The sequence below is a fragment of the Oncorhynchus kisutch genome, unplaced genomic scaffold (assembly GCF_002021735.2).
Source record: "Oncorhynchus kisutch isolate 150728-3 unplaced genomic scaffold, Okis_V2 Okis03b-Okis08b_hom, whole genome shotgun sequence".
Lineage (NCBI taxonomy): Eukaryota > Metazoa > Chordata > Actinopteri > Salmoniformes > Salmonidae > Oncorhynchus > Oncorhynchus kisutch.
In genome coordinates, this window is record NW_022261980.1 from 2572694 (window position 1) to 2597572 (window position 24879).

At 43.8% G+C, this 24879-nt stretch overlaps 1 protein-coding gene across 2 annotated transcripts in view; it reads right to left on the bottom strand.

Annotated features, from left to right (window-relative positions):
* The window catches only part of bnc1 (basonuclin zinc finger protein 1), a 70096-nt gene that overhangs the window by 24238 nt on the left and 20979 nt on the right, over positions 1–24879 (bottom strand). The window contains exon 1 of one of the 2 annotated variants that reach the window (XM_031812483.1): positions 2399–2756. The exons of the other annotated variant lie outside the window; for it this stretch is intronic. Within the exon in view, the coding sequence (XP_031668343.1) occupies positions 2399–2413 (15 nt within the window). The 5' untranslated portion in view covers positions 2414–2756. Of the gene's footprint in view, positions 1–2398; positions 2757–24879 lie in introns of those variants that run through there. 2 annotated transcript variants of the gene reach the window in all.

Genomic DNA, 24879 nt, shown 5'->3' on the forward strand with positions numbered 1-24879 from the left:
TTGGATCAGATGGGACATATTGTGTTAAAGAAGTCTATTGGAGAGTTCATTCTCTATCACAAAAACAAGGAGGAGATAGAAAAACACCAAGCAAGGCCATGTGAGTCGATAACAAAGACGGTATTAAATCTGCCGAGAAGCTTGAAGGACCTCTGTATTTAGTTCTATATTCACCTGAAAGAAGTTAATATAATCAAGATTCCATTAAATACCTGTCACCTAGATTTAAAGGTCAGAACACAACACACATACACACTCTGCAGAACAAGATGTGGTTGTGGTGTGTTGTTCACACCTCCAAACACAGAGAGACAGAGAGAAAGAGAGTGAGTGTTTGCGCCTAACAGCACCACACAGACACTTGTGCTAATTGTTACATTATGGCTGCAACAAAACATTAGGCTGCTCTTAAATTACATTCCACTAGTGAGTGGCCAGAAGCCAGCACACATAGAGACAGAGAGAGGCAGACGGGGCTAAAGCAAGCATGCCTTAGCAGTCTTCTGTACAGGGCTACACAGCAACAGACTGAGCATGCCTTAGCAGTCTTCTGTACAGGGCTACACAGCAACAGACTGAGCATGCCTTAGCAGTCTTCTGTACAGGGCTACACATCAACAGACTGAGCATGCCTTAGCAGTCTTCTGTACAGGGCTACACAGCAACAGACTGAGCATGCCTTAGCAGTCTTCTGTACAGGGCTACACAGCAACAGGCTGAGCATGCCTTGGCAGTCAGTCTTCTATACAGGGCTACACAGCAACAGACTGAGGGAGAGAGAGTGCTGGGAAGCACAATAGTAATGAAACAAATGACAGGACCACTAAATAAACCCTCCACTGGGATAGACCAAATTACAAGCAGCACCCAGTTAGAATAGAACAGAATGGAAACTTCTGTATATACCAGCACTAACTTGGAAAGGAAGAGAAGCAACTGTATAAATCAGCAAATCATTCAAATGAAGGAATAGCTTAGACAAACACACAAAGGTCCCGTGTGGCTTAGTTGCGGATTGTGGGTTCGATTCCAATGGGGGACCAGTATGAAACTGTACGAAAATGTATGCACTCACTACTGTAAGTTGGTCTGGGTAAGAGCATCTGCTAAATTACTAAAATGTAAATATTGAGATTGAATAGAATAGAACCATGTGGATAACGAGCCCTGAGTTGCAATATAATAGAACCATGTGGATAACTAGCCCTGAGTTTGAATAGAATCATGTGGATAACGAGCCCTGAGTTGAAATATAATAGAACCATGTGGATAACTAGCCCTGAGTTGCAATATAATAGAACCATGTGGATAACTAGCCCTGAGTTTGAATAGAATCATGTGGATAACGAGCCCTGAGTTGGAATAGAATAGAACCATGTGGATAACTAGCCCTGAGTTGCAATATAATAGAACCATGTGGATAACTAGCCCTGAGTTGGAATAGAATAGAACCATGTGGATAACTAGCCCTGAGTTGGAATAGAATAGAACCATGTGGATAACTAGCCCTGAGTTGCAATATAATAGAACCATGTGGATAACTAGCCCTGAGTTGGAATAGAATAGAACCATGTGGATAACTAGCCCTGAGTTGGAATAGAATAGAACCATGTGGATAACTAGCCCTGAGTTGGAATAGAATAGAACCATGTGGATAACTAGCCCTGAGTTGGAATAGAATAGAACCATGTGGATAACGAGCCCTGAGTTGGAATAGAATAGAAGCGTGGATAACGAGCCCTGAGTTGGAATAGAATAGAAACGTGGATAACAAGCCCCGAGTTGGAATAGAATCATGTGGATAACTAGCCCTGAGTTGGAATATAATAGAAACGTGGATAACAAGCCCTGAGTTGGAATAGAATCATGTGGATAACTAGCCCTGAGTTGGAATATAATAGAAACGTGGATAATGAGCCCCAAGTTGGAATATAACAGAACCATGTGGATAACTATCCCTGAGTTGGAATATATAACAGAGGAGGGCCTGTAGTCATATTGTCAGGTTAAAACAACTTCCTGCCTGGTTGGCTGCTTTAAAGTTCCTCCTTTTGTTTTAAGGGAGTTGCCGCAGTAAGTAAGCAGCGTCTTATGGCAGGTAAGGACAACCTCTACCTCCCTCAGCAAGCATGGACACAGCCCGGCCAGGACGCAAACATCAATCACCAAATGATTCACGTGGAAAAAAGAGACGAGAAATTATCTAGAAGTTACTGAATGCAAAGCAGGCGCATTCTAAACATGAATAATGACGGCATCAGCAAACGCTGGGAAACGACAGCGCTACAACGATACACGTTTTTCTCATTTCTACCTCAGGAGCATGTAGCAAGATTTGGCTAAAGGAGAGAAAAGAGGAGAAGAATGTGGAAAAGAAATAAGACAAGATGTTTCTCACCTCAGCCATTGTCATTAGAGATAGGTTTCCAGGGTTACCGTGTAGTTTGCCATTCCCTGCGAGTCCTACAAAAGAACTGCCTCCAACTCTCCCGTCTGAACAAGTACTAACGCAAAAGAGCCATCACACGCCAGCACTCTGTCACACACACTCAAACACACACTGTCACACACACACACAGAGACGACACACACACTGTCCTCAATGCTCACACCACATAAAAAAACAATAAACGTACTACTCTTACTCACACACACACCTTTTTTCCACTCTCTCTTCCTATGTTGCTGAGGACTGGCTCTAAACTACTCAAGATGTTTTCTGTAGAGTGTGTGTGTGAGTGTGTGTGTTGAAACCGGGCACAGGGGATTGGAATGAGATCCTCCCACTCTCCCACTCGGCATTCTCACCTCAGCTGCCTGCTCCCTCCCCAGCCAGCAGAGCAATCGCACAAACACACGCGCACACACACACACACACACACTCCCATCCCCCATAGTCACAGGGCAGCCCCCCTCACAGCTGGCTAGAAGAGGGCATGACACTCATCTTTCACAGAGATTTGATCAAAAGGAATCACAAAGGCTGGAGGCACTCCTAATGCAGTCAGGAGAGACTCTACCTCTCCCTCTCTCTTTCCTTTCCTCTCCCTCTCTCTCTCTCTCTCTCAGCCTGAGTAATGCTTTAAATCAATGCTGCCCCTCTCAGAGCAGAGAGCTCAGTCCAGCATGGTTGTGTGTGTTCACCTTAATGGAGCTCTGTGAACAGCCTTGTGCCGTCAGGAATGTGTCAGTCTCTGTGTTAAGTATTTCTTTAGGACAAAGTATGTTCACAATATTTCTGAAACATTATTGTCCCTGCTCACTCGGACACATTTCTTCACACACCTTTCTGACAGAACACAAGGTAGAATAACTCCAAGTCTTGTTATCAAGTCTTCGTCAGTTATCAATGATACAATTGACTCCCGCGCACGCACGCACGCACGCACACACACACACATACACACCTGTGTTTTGACAGCGTATTGGACCTTAAATCCACCTTATTCAAGAACATGGTCAACCAAATAAATGTGCAGGAGTACATTTATCTTTGTGTGAATAATCAATTGTCTTTCGTTTTCAATTATCATAATGATAAAAACAGGGTGTTTTCAAAATGGGTGTTCACTCATTCAGAAATGGCCCACAGTGACTGTTTCACATCAGTGTTTAGGGCCATTGTCTCATGGTGACACACTTAAACCATGTCAGAGAAAAATTCTAATGAAGCATCTGACTTTCTTTTTTTGTTGCTTCAATTATGAGCAACTCACAGGGTTTAGAGGTCAGAGCACCCTGCAAAGTCTGCTATAAGCAGAGTAGCCTAACACTCTCTCTCTATCGCTCTCTCCCGTTTTTACACGTCTCTAATTCACTCTTCCTCATTAACTCCTTCACCGTTTCAAATGTTCTCTCTCTCCTTCCTGTCCATCTCCTTTCATCTCTTTGTTCTCCTTTGTCAATGTATTTTATTTGACTTTGTCGCTCTGTGTCTGTGTCTCTCTCGCTCTCAGAGAAAGCTCTCTCCTGTTGTGGATCTTAGCCATTAGGGGCGTCTGCTAATCCACAAACTACACAGCAGGTTTAAACAGGTATGCTGTTGCTGCCTCTGTCTGTCTGTCCTACCTGTGGTTTGTTAGCTACCAGCGGAGGAGAGGAGAGGGTTTCCACCAGGAAAATAAATCACTCAGATGCTAAACATCTCAGGCCGCATTTTTTTTATAAGCATTAAGTATAAATCTAAGTATTTACAGAATTTGCAGAGAGCGTCTGGGACGGTAACTGATAAAAACCTATCTAATAACCCTTGAAGTTGGATATTAACCCTCCATTACTTTCACACATGACATCAAAGCTTTTCTGATTTGTGAATAAGCCCAAATGTTATGATGTTATTACACATGGATCAGGAGAGATAGTCAATCAGGCATGCAACGTGGGGTGGAGGCGCTTCAGTCCTTCTTCCCCGTCAGGGAGATACATACGCCTGGAACTCTTCATTTATTCCTTACCTAGGGGATGCATACCAAACAGACAGACAGACGGACGGACACAGAGACCTGGGTTGGATTATGAGGTCCTGCTGGTTGGTTAGATTGCTGTTCTACGGTAGGCTAGAACCGCTGTTGCCGTATGCACGCCCCAAGGGTGGCGGAACGGAGGAGGCTCCCGCTAAAACCACAGTAAATAAACACCATGTGCAGAGAAAGAGGTCACACTGTTATTTATATGTTGGCGTTTTGGTTTCCGAAAATAATCATAATAATGCTTGAGGATGAGTTGTGTTGGTATGAATGTTTGGCTTGGACTTGGAAATATCAATGGTTTATTTGAGACAACCTTACCATAACCTTGTTTTTGTACAAAAAAATAAAAAAATAAACATTTAAATCAGTATTAGATTTAGTTTGTTAAGGTGACAGAATCTTTGTACATTTTTTCAGCGCTGGTTTTATAAACAATATTTATTTTGCTTCTCCTCATAGTGAAACATTGAAAGTGGATTACCGAACTGGCATCTTACTGTGAAAAGCTAACAAAACGTAATTTTTTTACATGGCAAAAATATAACTAATTTGACATGAAATGTGAGGTGATGTATGATTCAATGAAACAATGATTACTGATTATTCTCTCTCTGCTGTATCATAATGAACCAAAACAGAAAGTGCCTATCAGAAGACCTCTGTCTCAGGTTTTGGTCAGCTGTGCTATAGAGTGCTATAGAGTGCTCACCACTCACTTTCCCTCAGAAAGTCTACGTTGTCTGTCTCAGATGTTGAAAATCTCTCTCTTTCACTCTGTGAAGCGCCTGCTTCAATACAACGTCAGCTTGTGGGAGCTGTGTATAGAATGTGTTCCCTGTCTGATTATGGGAGCTGTGTATAGAATGTGTTCCCTGTCCGATTATGGGAGCTGTGTATAGAATGTGCTTCCTGTCCGATTATGGGAGCTGTGTATAGAATGTGTTCCCTGTCCGATTATGGGAGCTGTGTATAGAATGTGTTTCCTGTCCGATTATGGGAGCTGTGTATAGAATGTGTTTCCTGTCCGATTATGGGAGCTGTGTATAGAATGTGTTCCCTGTCCGATTATGGGAGCTGTGTATAGAATGTGTTCCCTGTCCGATTATGGGAGCTGTGTATAGAATGTGTTCCCTGCCCGATTATGGGAGCTGTGTATAGAATGTGTTCCCTGTCTGATTATGGGAGCTGTGTGTAGAATTTGTTTCCTGTCTGATTAAGGCTCTGTATGTTATAAAAGGCAGGTCGTGTCCTCCAGGTAGTCACTAGATGACCATGTCTGAAGGAACTAAAACGTCAGTAGTCGTTCTATAAAAGACAAAAGTGGCAATACATGAGCTATTTATATCTAAACTAGGGTTAGACTTCTGACTATTAGAAGGATGAAGGTAAATACTAGAGGAAGGGTTCTTTCATATTTGTGGTTATAAAGTGCCAAAGTACTTCCCTCCTCTCTGGAATGACCAGGTAGTGACGACCGTGTCGTCCTGACCCAGGCTGGGCCTGTCCAGACACAGCCAGGTGGAACGAACTGGAGTGGTTTGTTGTGAAGAGCTGTGTGTGTGGGTTGTGTGTGTGTCCTTGTGTGTGTCTGCAGTTAACGTATCTACCATGTGCATCTATCCTGTGTGTGTGTGCGTCTGCCTTTACTTTAGCTGACAGTAAAAAGGGTAGAGGAGAAGCCATTACCCACAGCCACTCAGCAGGACTGGCCTCTGGCTACATCCAGCAGCCTCTGTGGTACCAGGCCCCGACCGTCACCTCCCCAAATGGCAGGCGTTTACCGGTCATCCCCAGTCATTACTCAATAAACACTCTCGCATCCACGGTCACTTTAAAATCACATTACAGAGGACAGAGAGAGGCTAAGAGAGCATGGGTGTCTCCCAAATGGCACCTTATTCCTATGGGCCCTGGTCAAAAGTAGTGCACTATATAGGGAATAGGGTGCCATTTGGGCCGCAGCCTAAGAGAGCCTGAGTTTACTTCAAATTAGGCTTTAAACAGACGTGTCAGTGGTTGGGCTGGAAGATATTTAGTGGGGAAACAGGGCATGTGTATGAGCGTGTCCAATACAGCTTAGTTTGTTGAATGTTCGGTGAGTAATAAGATGGGTTTAGTCGTTAACAATCACTCCATGTATGCAAAAGAAACAACGCAGAATCGTTTTTTAGGGGGCCATTTTGACTCAAGGTAAATTATGCTGGCGCAACACACTGGTGTAGGTGTGTGTGGACGGTTTTAAAGTGTGCTTCTGTGTGTGTGTTCGTTCATGGTGGTTTAATAAAGACCAGTTTAATCTAAAGCAGTGAGAGTAAAAGCATGGATGGTCTCTAAGTGCACTTCAAATGTAGGTTTAGAGCACCTGTTTTAACATTCAACTAGAGAAATATATCAACTACGTGAGTTGCTTCAGTGAAAGGGAAGAACATTCTGATAGATCTGATTCTTATTTCAATATTTTAGACTAAATGCAGCACATTAAAACTCTCTAAAAATAAATAATACTATAGATTACTGTCAACAATGTCATTGTAACAGAAATGTCAATTACTATTAAACACTTGCTATTTAGCATCTATTCTATAGTGTCAACCACCTTGTTTGGAGAACAAAAATGTTGTCTGATGCTTTACTTATTTCCGTTGTCCCTCCGCCATTACAATAATGTTCCCCTCGCTGCCAATCAAGGTTTTGGACTGGAACCCTCAGAGAGCTGTGGACAGCGGTCTGGCTCATATGTGAGGGTGACTGATGCAAACCATGTGTCTGTCTGTTCTATCGGCCGTTGAGAGAGTGTGAAGGGATCCTAACATGGGGCTCACCTGCAGGAAAACACATTAGCAGAAACAAAAACAACTCACACGCAGAGAGTGAGAAAGACAGAGAGAGTGAAGGGATAGAAAGCGAGTGAAGGGATAGAGAGAGAAAGAGAGAGAAGGGATATAGAGAGAAATAAAGAAGGGAGATAGAGAGAGAAGAGAGCTGGCTTCACTGTCTATTATTGTGTCAGATTAAAAAGCATTACTTGGCTGAAGTGCAACCATTGCGCTCCAAACCTACTGTTGCGAGAGGTAGATGGAAACTGGAGTCAGCGATCACATTTCTCTAACATTTTACTCAAAGCATCGCTGTTTCTTTGTTTGGGGGTAATACTCACATGTGAGTGATGCCCGATCCTAAATGTAGCCCTATACCACCGATGCACCCTATGTCATTGTGATTGTTGGTTGCATCTCATGTTGTTTAAAGTGCTTCCTACGCCTCTCCTCTATAGTTAGTTTGTTGTCCCATGTTAGAATCAATCTCACATACCCCCCCGATCAGGTCACGAAGGAGAATAGAGAGAGATTAATAAAGCTACTCCCCGTCCTTCTCATCCCTCATCTCTCCATCCTTCCATTTCTCCATCCCGTGAGTCTAGTATTGATCAGGCTTGTGGGGCATTAGAGGCAGGGGGAAGATGCTTTTATGATAATCTCTGTCAGGCGCAGCGAGCACCGGACAGTAATGGCTGCATTAGACCCCCATCCCCTTTCCACCCGACACCTGGCCTGTTCTCCTAGGACCGGCTGTTTGCATTACAACACTGTGTTAATGGGCTCTTTAGTGGCCGGGTGGTGGGGGGTGGTTGGGCTTGTTGAGAGACATAGGAAACTTTACAGGAGTTTCCAGTACAGGAGAAGAGCAGAGAGCAAGGAGACATTGGGAGTGTCCAGAGAGAAAATGAGTGAAGTGCATTATGGGAGGGAATGTTTTGCCTGCGATGCCATTGGTTGATGGGGAAACTGGGAAGTGGATGAGTGGAGAGGGGAGGATATGTCTGGATCAGTGCAGACCCAGACAAACAGCTGATCAATATTTCCCTCCCTCCATTCATTGCTTTCTCACTCTGCCCCATCTCTTTCTCTCTGTCTCTCTTGTGCTCCCCCTCTCTCTCTCTCAATGCTGTCCACTCAAGATCATTCCTGACTCTTTGCAATGGGGCTTTGTTTGAAGCGATTAGAATGTGAAGGTAAAGCTAAATAGTGTCTGTGGTAGACTGTTAATAGATGAAGAATAGTCATGCTTGCTGTCTTGTTTAGTGAATTAACTTAAGATCAATAGGAGTATGAAACCTGGATATTTGCATAAACCAATCAGAGAATTTTGGAGAAGAAAAAGGAAGTTACCCAAAAAATACAAGTTAGGAACTGGCCCTAAAAGATCTGGGCCCGATTTCATAAAGCATCTCAGAGTAGGAGAGCTCATCTAGGATCAGGTCCCACCTGCCCATATAATCTTATTCATGATGACCTAAAAGGGGAAACCGATGCTACATCAGCATTCCTACTCTGCGACTTTGAGAATACGGGCCCTGGGGATTTTTCTCCCTTTCACCCTCACATATTTCACCAGGCAGGTCTTAGGGGGCGAAGCCTGGGGAAGCCTTCCCTGCCCTACCCTGCCTGACTGGAGGGAAAACAGACTACTGGGGGAAAAGAACGAGAGAAAAAAGACAGAAGAGAGACACCTGGACACCATCAGTCTCAGCCAAGGTAAACATCTCCGACATTCCTCCTGGCACACTGGCCTGCCGGGGTTAAAGGTCATGATGACAAACGAGTGACCCAGGTGCCCTGAGAGGCCGACAGAGGGGAGAGGCAGGAGAGGGGAGCCTCTGGAATCTCTCAGTAGGGGGACGGCCAGGGAGGGGACGGAGGACAACAAGTAGCAGTCATTGGGCCAGGGATTTAGGGGTTAGGAGCCAGGGTTAAGAACCAGGACAGGGCGACATAGCCTATAGGGGCCTAGCCTGTGACCTTCACACCTCAGACTGCCTTAGCCACATGTATATATCTCTCTTCTGTAGGGGCCTGTGGCACTCAGAAAGTCTCTCTCTCTACCTCTGTAATTTTTTTCCTTATGTCCCAACCTTCCTCCCTCCTCTCTCTCTACATCCCACACAGTGATGTGGACCTCCAGGCAGGGATGGCTCTCCCCTTGTGACATCACATACATGGGGACTGCAATGGCAAGTAGTTTAACTATGCTGGTCTCCTGCAGCTTCACATTAGGGCTCCCTTTGTTAACTCTTCTATATGTAAGTTACCGCTACACGCAAGCTATACTATTAATCAGGGGTTGCACTTATGAGTTTAATGGAGACTCTTTAAAACTGTCAAGGTTGTCAAGGGAAGAAAGTGTTGTGAGAGTAAATCACAGAGATGTGGAGGAAAGAGAGGAAGAGGGTGTCAATTTGAACCAACGAGACATACTGTATTTCAGCCCGCGTGCTGATCTAATATGAAGTCAGCTGCAGCTTGGCAGCGTGTAATGACAATATTTAATGAGAAAGGAATGGTGAATATGTGCAGGAAGCCCGGTGGTGATAAGAACCAACTGGAAACAGGCAGACTTTCCTCCACACAGGTGCCAACCATCCACATGCTAGCTAGCTAATCACATCTGTTAGCGTAAAGCTAAGATACAGTACTGGAATGGCTAACGGTATGAGGCTCGCATAAAGCACATGATACTGTAATAATAACTAATAGCATATGGCTAAGGTACTGACACTTCGCATAAAACTAAGATACTGCAATTACGTTTAGCCTTAAGCTAAAGATTACTGTAGCCTAATTACTGTTAGCATGAAGCAAGTGTTAGCATAAAGTGTAGCTACTATAATAACTGTTAACTTAAACCTAAGATACTGTCAAGACTATTAGCATAAAGCTAAGATTCTGTAATGGCCATTAGCATAAAGCTAAGGTCCGTGGTGTAAAGAAACTTAAGTAGTTTTTTTGTGGTATCTGTACTTGGGTTGTCACAATATCAGTATCGTGGCAAGGAAACAAAACATGAAGCAGACTGAATTTCCTGAGGAAAACAGTCATAATTTTGGAAACAAGCATCCTTATGTTATCACCCAGAATCACATTTATTTTCCAAGCTGTAGCACACAATATTGTAGGAAAATCAGGCATCGTAGTATTGTGATACTGGTATCATGACAACCCTAATCTGTACTTTACTATTTATATATTTTTTTACTTTTACTCGACTACATTCCTAAAGAAATGTTTTATTTTTACTCAGATACATTTTCCATGACACCCAAAAGTACTTGTTGCATTTCAAATGCTTAGCAGGACAGGAAAATGGTACACACTTATCAAGAGAACGCGTGGTCATTCCTATTGCCTCTGATCTGACAGACTCACTAAACACCAATACTCTGTTTGTAAATTATGTCTGAGTGTTGGAGTGTGTCCCTGGCTATCCATATAAAATAAGATTTTTTTATTTATTGTGCCGTCTGGTTTACTTAATATAATGACTATTCAGTTATTTATACCATTTACTTTTACTTTTGATACTTAAATATATTTTTGAATTCACCATTACCTTTGACACTTAAGTATATTTAATACCAGATACAACTTTCTCGGAGTTAAATTGCTGAGGATTTATGATATTGTAGGCAACCCCCCCCCCCCCCCCCCCATCCCAGTGACAGGAACATGCCCGGGACTAGCAGTAGTATTATCTGAATAATTTAGCCCAGATGTTCTGTAGACAGTAAAGATAAGGTATTATCAGTGAAGATGAGGTGAACAGTCCAGCTGAGTGATGAGTCAGTTGTTTAGAGTGCTCTGTGGTGAGGTATGCCCACTGACTTACAGCAGGAGTAGAGGGTGTACTGTGACCTCTCAACTTTACCCTCACGCTGAACCACACCCTGCCTCACCGCACATACACATAGTTTCCATGTAAACACATTTTCCAACAAACTCTCCCCACTCATTGATATAGTTACTCACAGAGGGGCTTCTGCAGCTTCTCACACACACTCTCTCTACCTCCCTTTCCCTCATAAGATCTTTCTCTCTACCTCCCTTTCCCTCATAAGATCTTTCTCTCTACCTCCCTTTCCCTCATTAGATCTTTCTCTCTACCTCCCTTTCCCTCATAAGATCTTTCTCTCTACCTCCCTTTCCCTCATAAGATCTTTCTCTCTACCTCCCTTTCCCTCATAAGATCTTTCTCTCTACCTCCCTTTCCCTCATAAGATCTTTCTCTCTACCTCCCTTTCCCTCATAAGATCTTTCTCTCTACCTCCCTTTCCCTCATAAGATCTTTCTCTCTACCTCCCTTTCCCTCATAAGATCTTTCTCTCTACCTCCCTTTCCCTCATAAGATCTTTCTCTCTACCTCCCTTTCCCTCATAAGATCTTTCTCTCTACCTCCCTTTCCCTCTATCTTCTCTCTCCCTTTACCTCCCTTTCCCTGCCTCTGCCCTACCTCTCTCTCTACCCCTCTCTCCCCCTTTCCTTTATAAGATCGCTCTACCTCCCTTTCCCTCATAAGATCGCTCTACCTCCCTTTCCCTCATAAGATCTCGCTCTACCTCGCTCTTCATCCATTTATTTCTCTAATCCCTCTCCCCCTTTAAACCATTCTATTACAGTATCTCTCCCTCTCAAATTGCTTTACTGGAATGAGAAACATTGCATAAATACTAAAAACATGATAAAAAATCACAACAATAGAATGACAACAGTGGATAGTAATAGAAAAATAGAATAGATAATGGGGACAATATTAGACAACCTACTACTACCACCACCACCACCACCACCACCATCATCATAAAGCTACTACCGTTACCACCACCATTAAACTACTACAGCTACCATTACCCCTACTACGAATACCACCACTATTAAACTACTACCACTACCCCTAGCACCATTAAACTACTATCGTTACCATTACTTCTACCACCATTAAACTACTACTACTACCACCCCTACTACCATTACCCCTACTACAACCATTACCCCTACTACCACTACCCCCATTAAACTACTAACCCTACCACCATTACCGCTACTACCGCTACCATTCCCCCTACTACCACCATTAAACTACTACCACTACCATTACCCCCACTACCATCAGGAACAGATATAGTCCTTGGTTCTCTCCAGACCTGATTGCCCTTAATCAACACAAAAACATCCTATGGCGTTCTGCATTAGCATCGATCAGCCCCCGTGATATGCAACTTTTCAGGGAAGTTAGAAACCAATATACACAGGCAGTTAGAAAAGCCAAGGCTAGCTTTTTCAAGCAGAAATTTGCTTCCTGCAACACAAACTCAAAAAAGTTCTGGCACACCGTAAAGTCCATGGAGAATAAGAACACCTCCTCCCAGCTGCCCACTGCACTGAGGATAGGAAACTCTGTCACCACCGATAAATCCACTATAATTGAGAATTTCAATAAGCATTTTTCTACGGCTGGCCACGCTTTCCACCTGGCTACCCCTACCCTGGTCAACAGCACTGTACCCCACACAATAACTCGCCTAAGCCTTCCCCATTTCTCCTTCTCCCAAATCCAGTCAGCTGATGTTCTGAAAGAGCTGCAAAATCTGGACCCCTACAAATCAGCCGGGCTAGACAATCTGGACCCTTTCTTTCTAAAATGATCTGCCGAAATTGTTGCAACCCCTATTACTAGCCTGTTCAACCTCTCTTTCGTATCGTCTGAGATTCCCAAAGATTGGAAAGATGCCGCGATCACCCCCCTCTTAAAAGGGGGAGACACTCTAGACACAAACTGCTACAGACCTATATCTATCCTACCCTGCCTTTCTAAGGTCTTCGAAAGCGAAGTCAACAAACAGATTTACCGACCATTTCGAATCCCACCGCACCTTCTCCACTATGCAATCTGGTTTCAGAGCTCGTCATGGGAGCACCTCAGCCACGCTCAAGGTCCTAAACTATATCTTTATCTATATCTGGCTCCAGGTCATCTACAAGACTCTGCTAGGTAAAGTCCCCCCTTATCTCAGCTCGCTGGTCACTATAGCAGCATCCACCTGTAGCACTCGCTCCAGCAGGTATATCTCTCTGGTCACCCCCAAAACCAATTCTTCCTTTGGCTGCCTCTCCTTCCAGTTCTCTGCTGCCAATGACTGGAACGAACTACAAAAATCTCTGAAACTGGAGACTCATATCTCTCTCACTAGCTAATAGCCTCTTGAAACTCTGGGGGCAGTATTTCATTTTTGGATGAAAAACGTTCCCGTTTTAAACAGGATATTTTGTCACGACAAGATGCTCGACTATGCATATAATTGACCGCTTTGGATAGAAAACACTCTGACGTTTCCAAAACTGCAAAGATATTGTCTGTGAGTGCAACAGAACTGATGTTACAGGCGAAACCCAGATAAAAATCCAATCAGGAAGTGCCCCATTTTTTGAAAGAGCTGCATGCCAATGACTCCTTATATGGCTGTGAATGGGCTACGAATGAGCTTACACTTTCTACGTATTCCCCAAGGTGTCTACAGCATTGTGACGTCTTTTTACGCATTTATGTTGAAGAATAGCCGTAAGGGACCACATTGAGCAAGTGGTCACATGATGGCTCCCGCAGAAAATCTTGCGTAAAGTACAAAAGTAGCCATTTTTCCAATGAGAAACCAATTTTCCCGGTGGATATATTATCGAATAGATATGTAAAAAACACCTTGAGGATTGATTCTAAACAACATTTGCCATGTTTCTGTCGATATTATGGAGCTAATTTTGAAAAAAGTTTGGCGTTGTAGTGACCGCATTTTCCGGTCGATTTCTTAGCCAAACGTGAAGAACAAACGGAGCTATTTCGCCAACAAAAATAATATTTTTGGAAAAAAGGAACATTTGCTATCTAACTGGGAGTCTCCTGAGTGAATAATCCGAAGTTCTTCAAAGGTAAATTATTTAATTTGATTGCTTTTCTTATTTTCGTGAAAATGTTGCCTGCTGCTAGTCTATGACAAACTTACACAAATGCAGGTCTAGCGTTGGCTGTAAAGTATATTTTGAAAATCTGAGATGACAGTGTGATTAACAAAGCTAGCTGTGTCTCAATATATTTCATTTGTGATTTTCATGAATAGGAACATTTTCTAGAGATATTTATGTCTGCTGCGTTATGCTAATTAGTTTCAGTTCAATGATTACGCTCCCGGATCCGGGATGGGTAGTATCATTAAGCACCAGCTGTCAGAGCAGCTCACAGATTACTACACCTGTACATAGCCCATCTATAATTTAGCCCAAACAACTACCTCTTTCCCTACTGTATGTATTTATTTATTTTGCTCCTTTGCACCCCGTTATTTCTATTTCTACTTCGCACATTCTTCCACTGCAAATCTTCCATTCCAGTGTTTTACTTGCTATATTGTATTTACTTCGACATCATGGCCTTTTGTTTGCCTTTACCTCCCTTATCTCATTTGCTCACATCATATATAGACTTATTTTTCTACTGTATTATTGACTGTATGTTTGTTTTACTCCATGTGTAACTCTGTGTTGTTGTATGTGCCGAACTGCTTTGTTTTATCTTGGCCAGGTCACAATTGTAAATGAGAACTTGTTCTCAACTTGCCTACCTGGTTAAATAAAGGTGAAATAAAAAATAAACTACCACCATTAAAAACTACGACCACTACCCCTACTACCTTTACCCCCTTTTGTTAAATCATCTCCCAGCGTTGCAACGATGATATGCAACGCAGGACACACTAGATAAACTAGTAATATCATCAACCATGTGTAGTTATAACTAGTGATTATATATTATTTATTTATTTTATTATTTTTTTACCTTTATTTAACTAGGAAAGTCAGTTAAGAACAAATTCTTATTTTCAATGATGGCCTAGGAACAGTGGGTTAACTGCCTTGTTCAGGGGCAAGGCTAGTTTATCTAGCGTGTCCTGCGTTGCATATAATCGTTGCAACGCTGGGGGATGATTTAACAAAAGCGCATTTGCGAAAAAAGCACAATCGTTGGACGACTGTACCTAACCATAAACACCAATGCCTTTCTTAAAATCAATACACAGAAGTATATATATTTAAACCTGCATATTTAGCTAAAAGAAATCCAGGTTAGCAGGCAATATTAACCAGGTGAAAGTGTCACTTCTCTTGCATTCATAGCACACAGAGTCAGGGTATATTTATGACATAACATTGAAGGTTGTGCAATGTAACAAGAATATTTAGACTTAGGGATGCCACCCGTTAGATAAAATACCGAACGGTTCCGTATTTCACTGAAATAATAAACGTTTTGTTTTCGAAATAGTAGTATTCGGATTCGACCATATTAATGACCAAAGGCTCGTATTTCTGTGTTATGTTATAATTAAGTCTATGATTTGATGGAGCAGTCTGACTGAGCGATGGTAGGCAGCAGCAGGCTCGTAAGCATTCATTCAAACAGCACTTTTGTGCGTTTTGCCAGCAGCTCTTTGCAAGCACAGCGCTGTTTATGACTTCAAGCCTATCAGCCTAATGGCTGGTGTAAACGATGTGAAATGGCTAGCTAGTTAGCGGGGTGCACACTAATAGCGTTGAGACTTGGAGTAGTTATTCCCCTTGCTCTACAAGGGCCGCGGCTTTTGTGGAATGATGGGTAACGATGCTTCGAGAGTGGCTGTTGTCGATGTGTTCCTGGTTCGAGCCCAGGTAGGAGCGAGGAGAGGGACGGAAGCTATACTGTTACACTGGCAATATAGTGCCTATAAGAACATCCAATAGTCAAAGGTATATGAAATAAAAAATGAGAGAAATAGTCCTATAAATACTATATTAACTACAACCTAAAGCATCTTACCTTGGAATATTGAAGTCTCATGTTAAAAGGAACCACCAACTTTCATATGTTCTCATGTTCTGAGCAAGGAACTCAAACGTTAGCTTTTTTACATGGCACTTTTACTTCTCCAACACTTTGTTTTTGCATTATTTAAACCAAATTGAACATGTTTCATTATTTATTTGAGGCTAAATAGATTTTTATTGATGTATTATATTAAGTTAAAATAAATGTTCATTCAGTATTGTTGTAATTGTCATTATTAAATGTATCTTATTATTATTATATATATATATATTTTTTTTTAATCGGATGATTAATCGGTTTCGGCTTTTTTGGTCCTCCAATAATCGTTATCGGTGTTGAAAAATTATAATCGGTCGACCGCTACCCACAACCACCATTAAACTACTACCATTACCATTGCCCCCACTACTGACATGACCCCTACTACCACTTCGCCCATTAAACTACTAACCCTACCACCATTACCCCATCTACCGCTACCATTCCCCCTACTACCATCATTAAACTACTACCACTACTACCACTACCACTACTACTACCATTACCCCTACTATCCTACTACTACCACCACTACTACCTTTACCCCACTACTACCATTAAACTACTATCACTACACCTACTACCATTACCCCTACTATCACCAACTTTACCCCAATACCGCTACCCCTACTACCACTACTATCATTACCCCTACTACCACTTCTACCATTACCCCCACTACCATCACTACTATTACCCCCACCACCAATACCATTATCCCAACTACCATTACCCCCACTACCCCTACCCCTACTACCACCACCATTATCCCTACTACCACATTAAATTACTACAGTTACCACTACCTTTACCCCCACTACCACCATTAAACTACTCCGCTACCATTGTCCCTACTACCACAACCACATTAAACTACTCCACTACCATTGTCCCTACTACCACAACCACCACCCCATTAAACTACTACCGCTACCATTACCCCTACTACCACGGCCACTACTATTTTGAAAAACAATCACAGTAATAATAACAATATAAACATTCATCTCTTCCTCTAAATAACAATAAAACAAAAAACAGTAATAATAACAAAACCTCTCCCTTTCTCTCCCCCTAGACTTTATTCCCTCTATTTTCTCTATTGCTGCCCCCCCCCCCCCTTCCTCGATGGGAAGCATTAGACAAGTGGCTCTCTTTCAGAGCAGCTAGGCTTTTTTTGATGCTGAGTTACATTCATCTACCACCCTGTCTCCACCCCCATCTGATCCTGAGTTACATTCATCTACCACCCTGTCTCCACCCCCATCTGATGCTGGGTTACATTCATCTACCACCCTGTCTCCACCCCCATCTGATGCTGGGTTACATTCATCTACCACCCTGTCTCCACCCCCATCTGATGCTGAGTTACATTCATCTACCACCCTGTCTCCACCCCCATCTGATGCTGGGTTACATTCATCTACCACCCTGTCTCCACCCCCATCTGATGCTGGGTTACATTCATCTACCACCCTGTCTCCACCCCCATCTGATGCTGGGTTACATTCATCTACCACCCTGTCTCCACCCCCATCTGATGCTGAGTTACATTCATCTACCACCCTGTCTCCACCCCCATCTGATGCTGGGTTACATTCATCTACCACCCTGTCTCCACCCCCATCTGATGCTGAGTTACATTCATCTACCACCCTGTCTCCACCCCCATCTGATGCTGGGTTACATTCATCTACCACCCTGTCTCCACCCCCATCTGATGCTGAGTTACATTCATCTACCACCCTGTCTCCACCCCCATCTGATGCTGGGTTACATTCATCTACCACCCTGTCTCCACCCCCCATCTGATGCTGAGTTACATTCATCTTGGTCCCCCCATCTGATGCTGCGTTACATTCATCTCTGTCCCGCCATCTGACAGCCATGTGATCTGCTCAGTGAAATCTAAATGTCACTACACCTGCACCTGGCAGCACTGGGCTGAGAGCTGAGGGAAACACACAAAGGGAATAATTCAATCCCTGGAGAGCACCTTCCATATGCTCCCTCCTGTTCCATGTCATCACATCAAACCACCAGGTGTTACTTCATGGGACAGCAGACCGCTGGATTTTGCCCGAGCCTACATGGAGCGGCGAAGTATTATATATATACAGTGGGGCAAAAAAGTATTTAGTCAGCCACCAATTGTGCAAGTTCTCCCACTTAAAAAGATGAGAGAGGCCTGTAATTTTCATCATAGGTACAGTTCAACTATGACAGACAAAATTAGAGAAAAAAAATCCAGAAAACCACATTGTAGGATTTTTTATGAATTTGTGGCTGGTGGCTGACTAAATACTTTTTTGCCCCACTGTATATATGTGTATATATACACACATATATATGTATATATATTTTTTTTACCTTTATTGAACTTACCGTTACCGGCAAACCAGTAAAGCAACAAACCAGTAAACAATGAACCAATGAAGCAATGAACCAGTGAAGAAACGAAGTAAACATTGGTGAAGGCTAAAAAATGGACACCTTTACTGAATTCTAGTGCTGCACACTGCAACAGCCCGTATCACAGAACCACGGCCTTGAATGAGCACAACACAAATTGTTCATTACATTGTCTAAAAAGCAAATGATTTTGTTCACTTCAAAAGGTAACTGAAAAATAAATAAAGATTTGGGCCAAATAGTCTTATTTTGTTCCAAACCACTGCCAGTTGATTTGAGTTCCAGCTCGTTGTCCTGCGGGGCCGTCTCTCTCTCGCCCCTCAGGTGGTGGCAGCGGTGAGGCACTGAGACTTGAGGGGTTATTTACCCAGAGGGCTTTGCTGTGGTGACACAACGTGACCTCCTCTGGGCTGGGTTAGGGGTGGGCTCTGGGCACAGGAGGAAGATAGCAGGAACAGAGGGAATAAGTGAGGGGACAGATTAAAGAGACGAGGGCCTGGAGATTGTTGTGGGTCTGTGCGTGTCTTGGCTGTGTTTAGGTGTCATTAAGACCAACACAAACACTCACTCTGGTGGCTCTTACTCTATAGGACTCTCAGTGGTGGGTTTGTCCTCCTGTATCCACCCTCTGACCCTGCACTGGAACACACACACACACACACGCACAGTCATTCAGTTGATGCTGTTATTCAAAGCGACTTACATTAGTGCAGTCACATAAACACCCTACTTTGAGACACTCTGACACACTCAGAGACACACATTGAGACACACTGAGACATCCACAGCGTGGCCCAGGGCTGTAGAGCTGTGTTAGGGCTTGTAGGGGCTGAGTGAGGCTTGGCTGTGACACTACAGTAGTCTGTTTGTGGACAAACATCACTGGGTGAAAGCTCCAGTCATCACATGTTTAAAGGAAGAGAGAGTCAAAGCTGTCTGGGTCAAACACCTGGGTCATGGTTTAACACACACACACACAATAGCATTTTAAAACAGAGAAGCTATTAACTGAACAAGAAATCTAATTTTTAGAAGTTTCAGAAGATTTTGAGCTGCACTTCATGTTTCCTAGTAAACATAGCCTACAACCCAGCCAGGTGAATTGGAAGGAGTTTTTCATTAAATAACGTCTAAAGGAAAACCTCTCTGAAAGATGTTATTCAAGTCTGATCAATGCTCACACTGCAGAAAAAGCCTTCTCTGGGGCTATCCTTTTATTAACATGAGAGAAAGATGATTCAGACATGCTTCATCTTAAAACACATTGGATTACAACACAAAACTACACCCATCACCCAGTGGCACCTTATTCCATATGTAGTGCACTATGTAGAGAATAGGGTACAATTTGGGACGGACCCACTGATACAAGCCCATTCCAAGCCAGTCAAATGAGAGACCTAACCCAGCCCAGTTTTCTGCCCAGTCAGCCACAGCCCAGAAACAGCAGCCAGAAACAGTCCCTGTAATGTAATGAGTGTTTTCTCTCTTAAAATGGTGTTCTGTAGACAGGCCCTATCAGAGACAGTAATAATCACCACAGTGGTGTGTGTTGTATGTGTGGTGTGTGAGACACTCCCAGCTAATAAAATACGTAATTTATTAGGCTTCCAGATGATCCACTAAACTCTTGCAGGTCGTCACACACACACACACACACAAAAGCTGTTCAATATTTAAACAAAACAAGCGTGACACGGTGTCTCACACGATCACAGACAACATGGGCCTCAACCTTGTCAACTTGTTTTTTCCCCCTCTCTCTCCCACTCTCTCTTTCGCACTCTTTCTCTCCATTTCTGCCTCTTTAGTGAAATGTGAGACCCCAGCAGCGACATTCCTTTGTGAAGAGCAGGGGAGAGAAATGCTCCCCGTCTCTGTCGACTCCAACCACACAAATAAAGTATGTTTCCAAACTGGTGAGAGAGAAAAAACTATTCTATTCTTCATTCATGATCTCCATTTAGATATTTTTCTAGAACACCAGAACAAAGAGCGACATGGCTGTGTGTTGTAGTACTAGGCTAAATGACAATGTACCATCATCCACCGGCACAATGTAATGACAGGGACACAGGATTATGTCAAACAGAGTCACAAAGACAGTATTAGGCTAGCTGACAATGTACACTCAATGACAAGTATTTAAACACAGGGACACAGATTTATGTCAAATCGAAGATACACGTGTACAGGATCGGTGCTGTCTCTGAGCTACTTGACATCTCCTTGGGGACTTAGTAGTTAATCAGAGCAAGATGTTGATTTTCAGTTTTAATGATCAGAATGGGCCGATTCCACACAGACAGAGACATGTTTCCTCCCCACGTACATCTGTTTGTGTCACAATCAATCAGCGCTGACACATACACACACACACACACACACACACACACACACACACACACACACACACACACACACACACACACACCACTCCCACCGGTCGGCCCAGACACACACACCGGGCCTTCCCATAAGGCATGGGGACATAATTACCCAGCCTGCCCATGACATTCCTGTTTAAGGGTCACAGAGAATACCCCCCCCCCCCCCACCTCCCACGCACACACACTTCATCCATGGCTGGATTAACCACGTCACCAGGAGTGAGTAGTGAGTAGAGAGGGGTAACAGGGTTGGGTAGAGAGGGGCAAGGGGGCATGGTGGGGGAGTGAGGGCGGATGAAATTGGAAAAGCATGTGGGAGATGGAGCTTTGTGTGTGAGACGGATCCAGACACTTCCAGATGCCCGGGCTGGGAGGCAGGCTGAAGCCAGGGTTGAAGGGGGGTTGAGGGGGGCTGACTGAGAGCCACCTTCCCCAGGGTCGTGATTCACCTGGAAGGAGGGCCAAGCACTGCCAGATGTGGAGGAAGCTGCCTGGGACCCACACGCTAACACTGGCCCGATTGTGCGGCAGCATATGCTTCCAGTCAAGGGTGAAAAATGCAGGCACCAGCACATGCCAGAAGTCTTTCAAGCATGGCCCAGCAGTCAGCCCCGAGCTCTAGCACACTGATCCATACACACACAGAGATCCTCCCAGTCATCCAGTCAGTGCAGGCATGTCACCACACAGCAAGTCAAGGCTGGTTAAACTATAAAATAGCTAAGGGACCTGGTCCAGACACCCAACCCTGGCTATACCACACACACACACACACACACACACACACACACACACACACGTTGAGGGAGAGTGAAAAGTAGAAAGACAAAGACAGATAAAGAAATAAAAGAGAGCGAGAGAAAGCGACAGAGTGAGGGAAGGAGTGATAGATCCACAGCTCAGAGGAGTGCAGTTTGAGGCAAAACAAGTCAAGGTGCTGATCCAAACAAACCCAGATGCCCACAGTTCAGATGCTGACTCAGAGATGACTTCATATGAGAAAAACACACATAGCACACTACAGTACATGTTCTCTCAGGAGACTGGCCCCATTCACATTACCCTGGAGACGGGCTCCAATTACATTACCCAGGAGACTGGCCCCATTTACATTACCCAGGAGACTGGCCCCATTCACATTACCCAGGAGACTGGCCCCATTCACATTACCCAGGAGACTGGCCCCATTCACATTACCCAGGAGACTGGCCACATTCACATTACCCAGGAGACTGGCCCCATTCACATTACAAGAGGTCTCTTCACAGTCCCCAAGTCCAGAACAGACTATGGGAGGTGCACAGTACTACATAGAGCCATGACTTCATGGAACTCTATTCCACATCAAGTAACTGATGCAAGCAGTAAAAAAATTTTTTTTAAACACCTTACGGAACAGCGGGGACTGTGAAGCAACACAAACATAGACACAGACAAATGCGATAACATTTGCACTATACACACATATATTTAGTACTGTAGATATGTGGTAGTGGTGGAGTTGGGGCCTGAGGGCACACAGTGTTGTGAAATCTGTGAGTGTATCGTCATGTTTTAAAAATTGTATAAACTGCCTTAATTCTGCCTTGGCAGCAGCTAAATGGGGATCCATAATAAATACAAATATAAAACATGACCCAGGAGACTGGTCCTATTCACATTACCCAGGAGACTGGCCCCATTCACATTACCCAGGAGACTGGCCCCATTCACATTACCCAGGAGACTGGCCCCATTCACATTACCCAGGAGACTGGCCCCATTCACATTACCCAGGAGACTGGTCCTATTCACATTACCCAGGAGACTGGTCCTATTCACATTACCCAGGAGACTGGTCCTATTCACATTACCCAGGAGACTGGCCCCATTCACATTACCCAGGAGACTGGCCCCATTCACATTACCCAGGAGACTGGCCCCATTCACATTACCCAGGAGACTGGCCCCATTCACATTACCCAGGAGACTGGTCCTATTCACATTACCCAGGAGACTGGTCCTATTCACATTACCCAGGAGACTGGCCCCATTCACATTACCCAGGAGACTGGTCCTATTCACATTACCCAGGAGACTGGTCCTATTCACATTACCCAGGAGACTGGCCCCATTCACATTACCCAGGAGACTGGCCCCATTCACATTACCCAGGAGACCGGTCCTATTCACATTACCCAGGAGACTGGCCCCATTCACATTACCAAGGAGACTTGTTCCATTCATATTACCCAGGAGACTAGGCCCATTCACATTACCCGAGAAGACTTGCTCCATTCCCACTTGGAAAAGGAATAACGTTGTAGACAAGGCCATGACATGTTCCAAAATCATACTGAGCACTCCCACTAGCTGAGCACCCATTCACTTAAGTCACAAGATGAAGATTATAAGTGTGTGTGTGTGTGTGTGAGAGAGAGAGTGAGAGAGTGTACAGGGACACAGAACTGGCGAGCACACATTACCTGTCATACTGTAAATCTCATCCAAATCCTCCTAACCTGGACACACATACACACGGACAAACACACACACACACACACAACACACATGGACACACACATGCAGATGGCCACCTCCAGCCCTGTAACAGTCTGAGGCCCTTGCTGAGTGAGGAATGTGTGTGTTCCACAATGACCTCATTGTACCGTGATATGGCTTGTCTGAGCCGAGCTCTCTGTGGCAGAGTCACACCTGTTCCACCTATGCCAAAGAGCTGACAAAGCCAGAGCTACATCAATCAGCATTTAAACACAGGAACACACATACAGACACACACACACAGAGGCACAAAACCACATGCACACACACGCATAGACACAGAGACAGACACAGACACGCAGGACGGACACATAGGCACGGACAAGCACTCACACACTGCTGATGTGGCTGTCTGTCTGTAGCCCCAGCCCTCCTGACAAGGTGGCTCCATGACTGCAGGCAGGTACGTTGTTAACCCTTTGTGAGCACAGAGATGAAGACCGTCATTCCACTGCTCCTCTCTTCAGAGTTGTGTCCTCTCTCAGTGTTTCAATCTACCCCAATGTTTCTCGACATCACTACTAGGGACCTAGGCATCATTAATGACAGATTTTTACTGATAACTGATAAGGTGCATGTAATATGTACAGTAGAAGTCGGAAGTGTACATAAACCAGTTTAAATGACTCCAACCTAAGTGTTTCAACCACTCATCAAATCTCTTGTTAACAAACTATCGTTTTGGAAAGTCGGTTAGGACATCTACTTTGTGCATGACACAAGTCATTTTTCCAACAAATGTTTACAGACAAGTTTATTTCACTGTATCTCAATTCTAGTGGGTCAGAAGTTTACATACACTAAGTTGACCGTACCCCTTAAACAGCTTGGAAAATTCCAGAAAATTATGTCATGGCTTTAGAAGCTTCTGATAGGCTAATTGACATAATTTCAGTCAATTGGATATGGACCTGTGGATGTATTTCAAGGCCTACCTTCAAACACAGTGCCTCTTTGCTTAACATCATGGGAAAATCAAAAGAAATCAGCCAAGACCTCACAAGTCTGGTTTTCATCCTTGGGAGCAATTTCAAAACGCCTGAAGGTATCACGTTCATCTGTACAAACAATAGTACGCAAGTATAAACACCATGGGACCACGCAGATGTCATACCGCTCAGGAAGGAAACGCATTCTGTCTCCTAGAGATGAACGTACTTTGATGCGAAAAGTGCCAATCAATCCCAGAACAACAGCAAAGGACCTTGTGAAGATGCTGGAGGAATCAGGTACGAAAGTATCTATATCCACAGTTAAACGAGTCCTATATCACCAAAACCCGAAAGGCCGCTCAGCAAGAATGATACCTCTTCTCCAAAACCGCCATAAAAAAGCCAGACTTT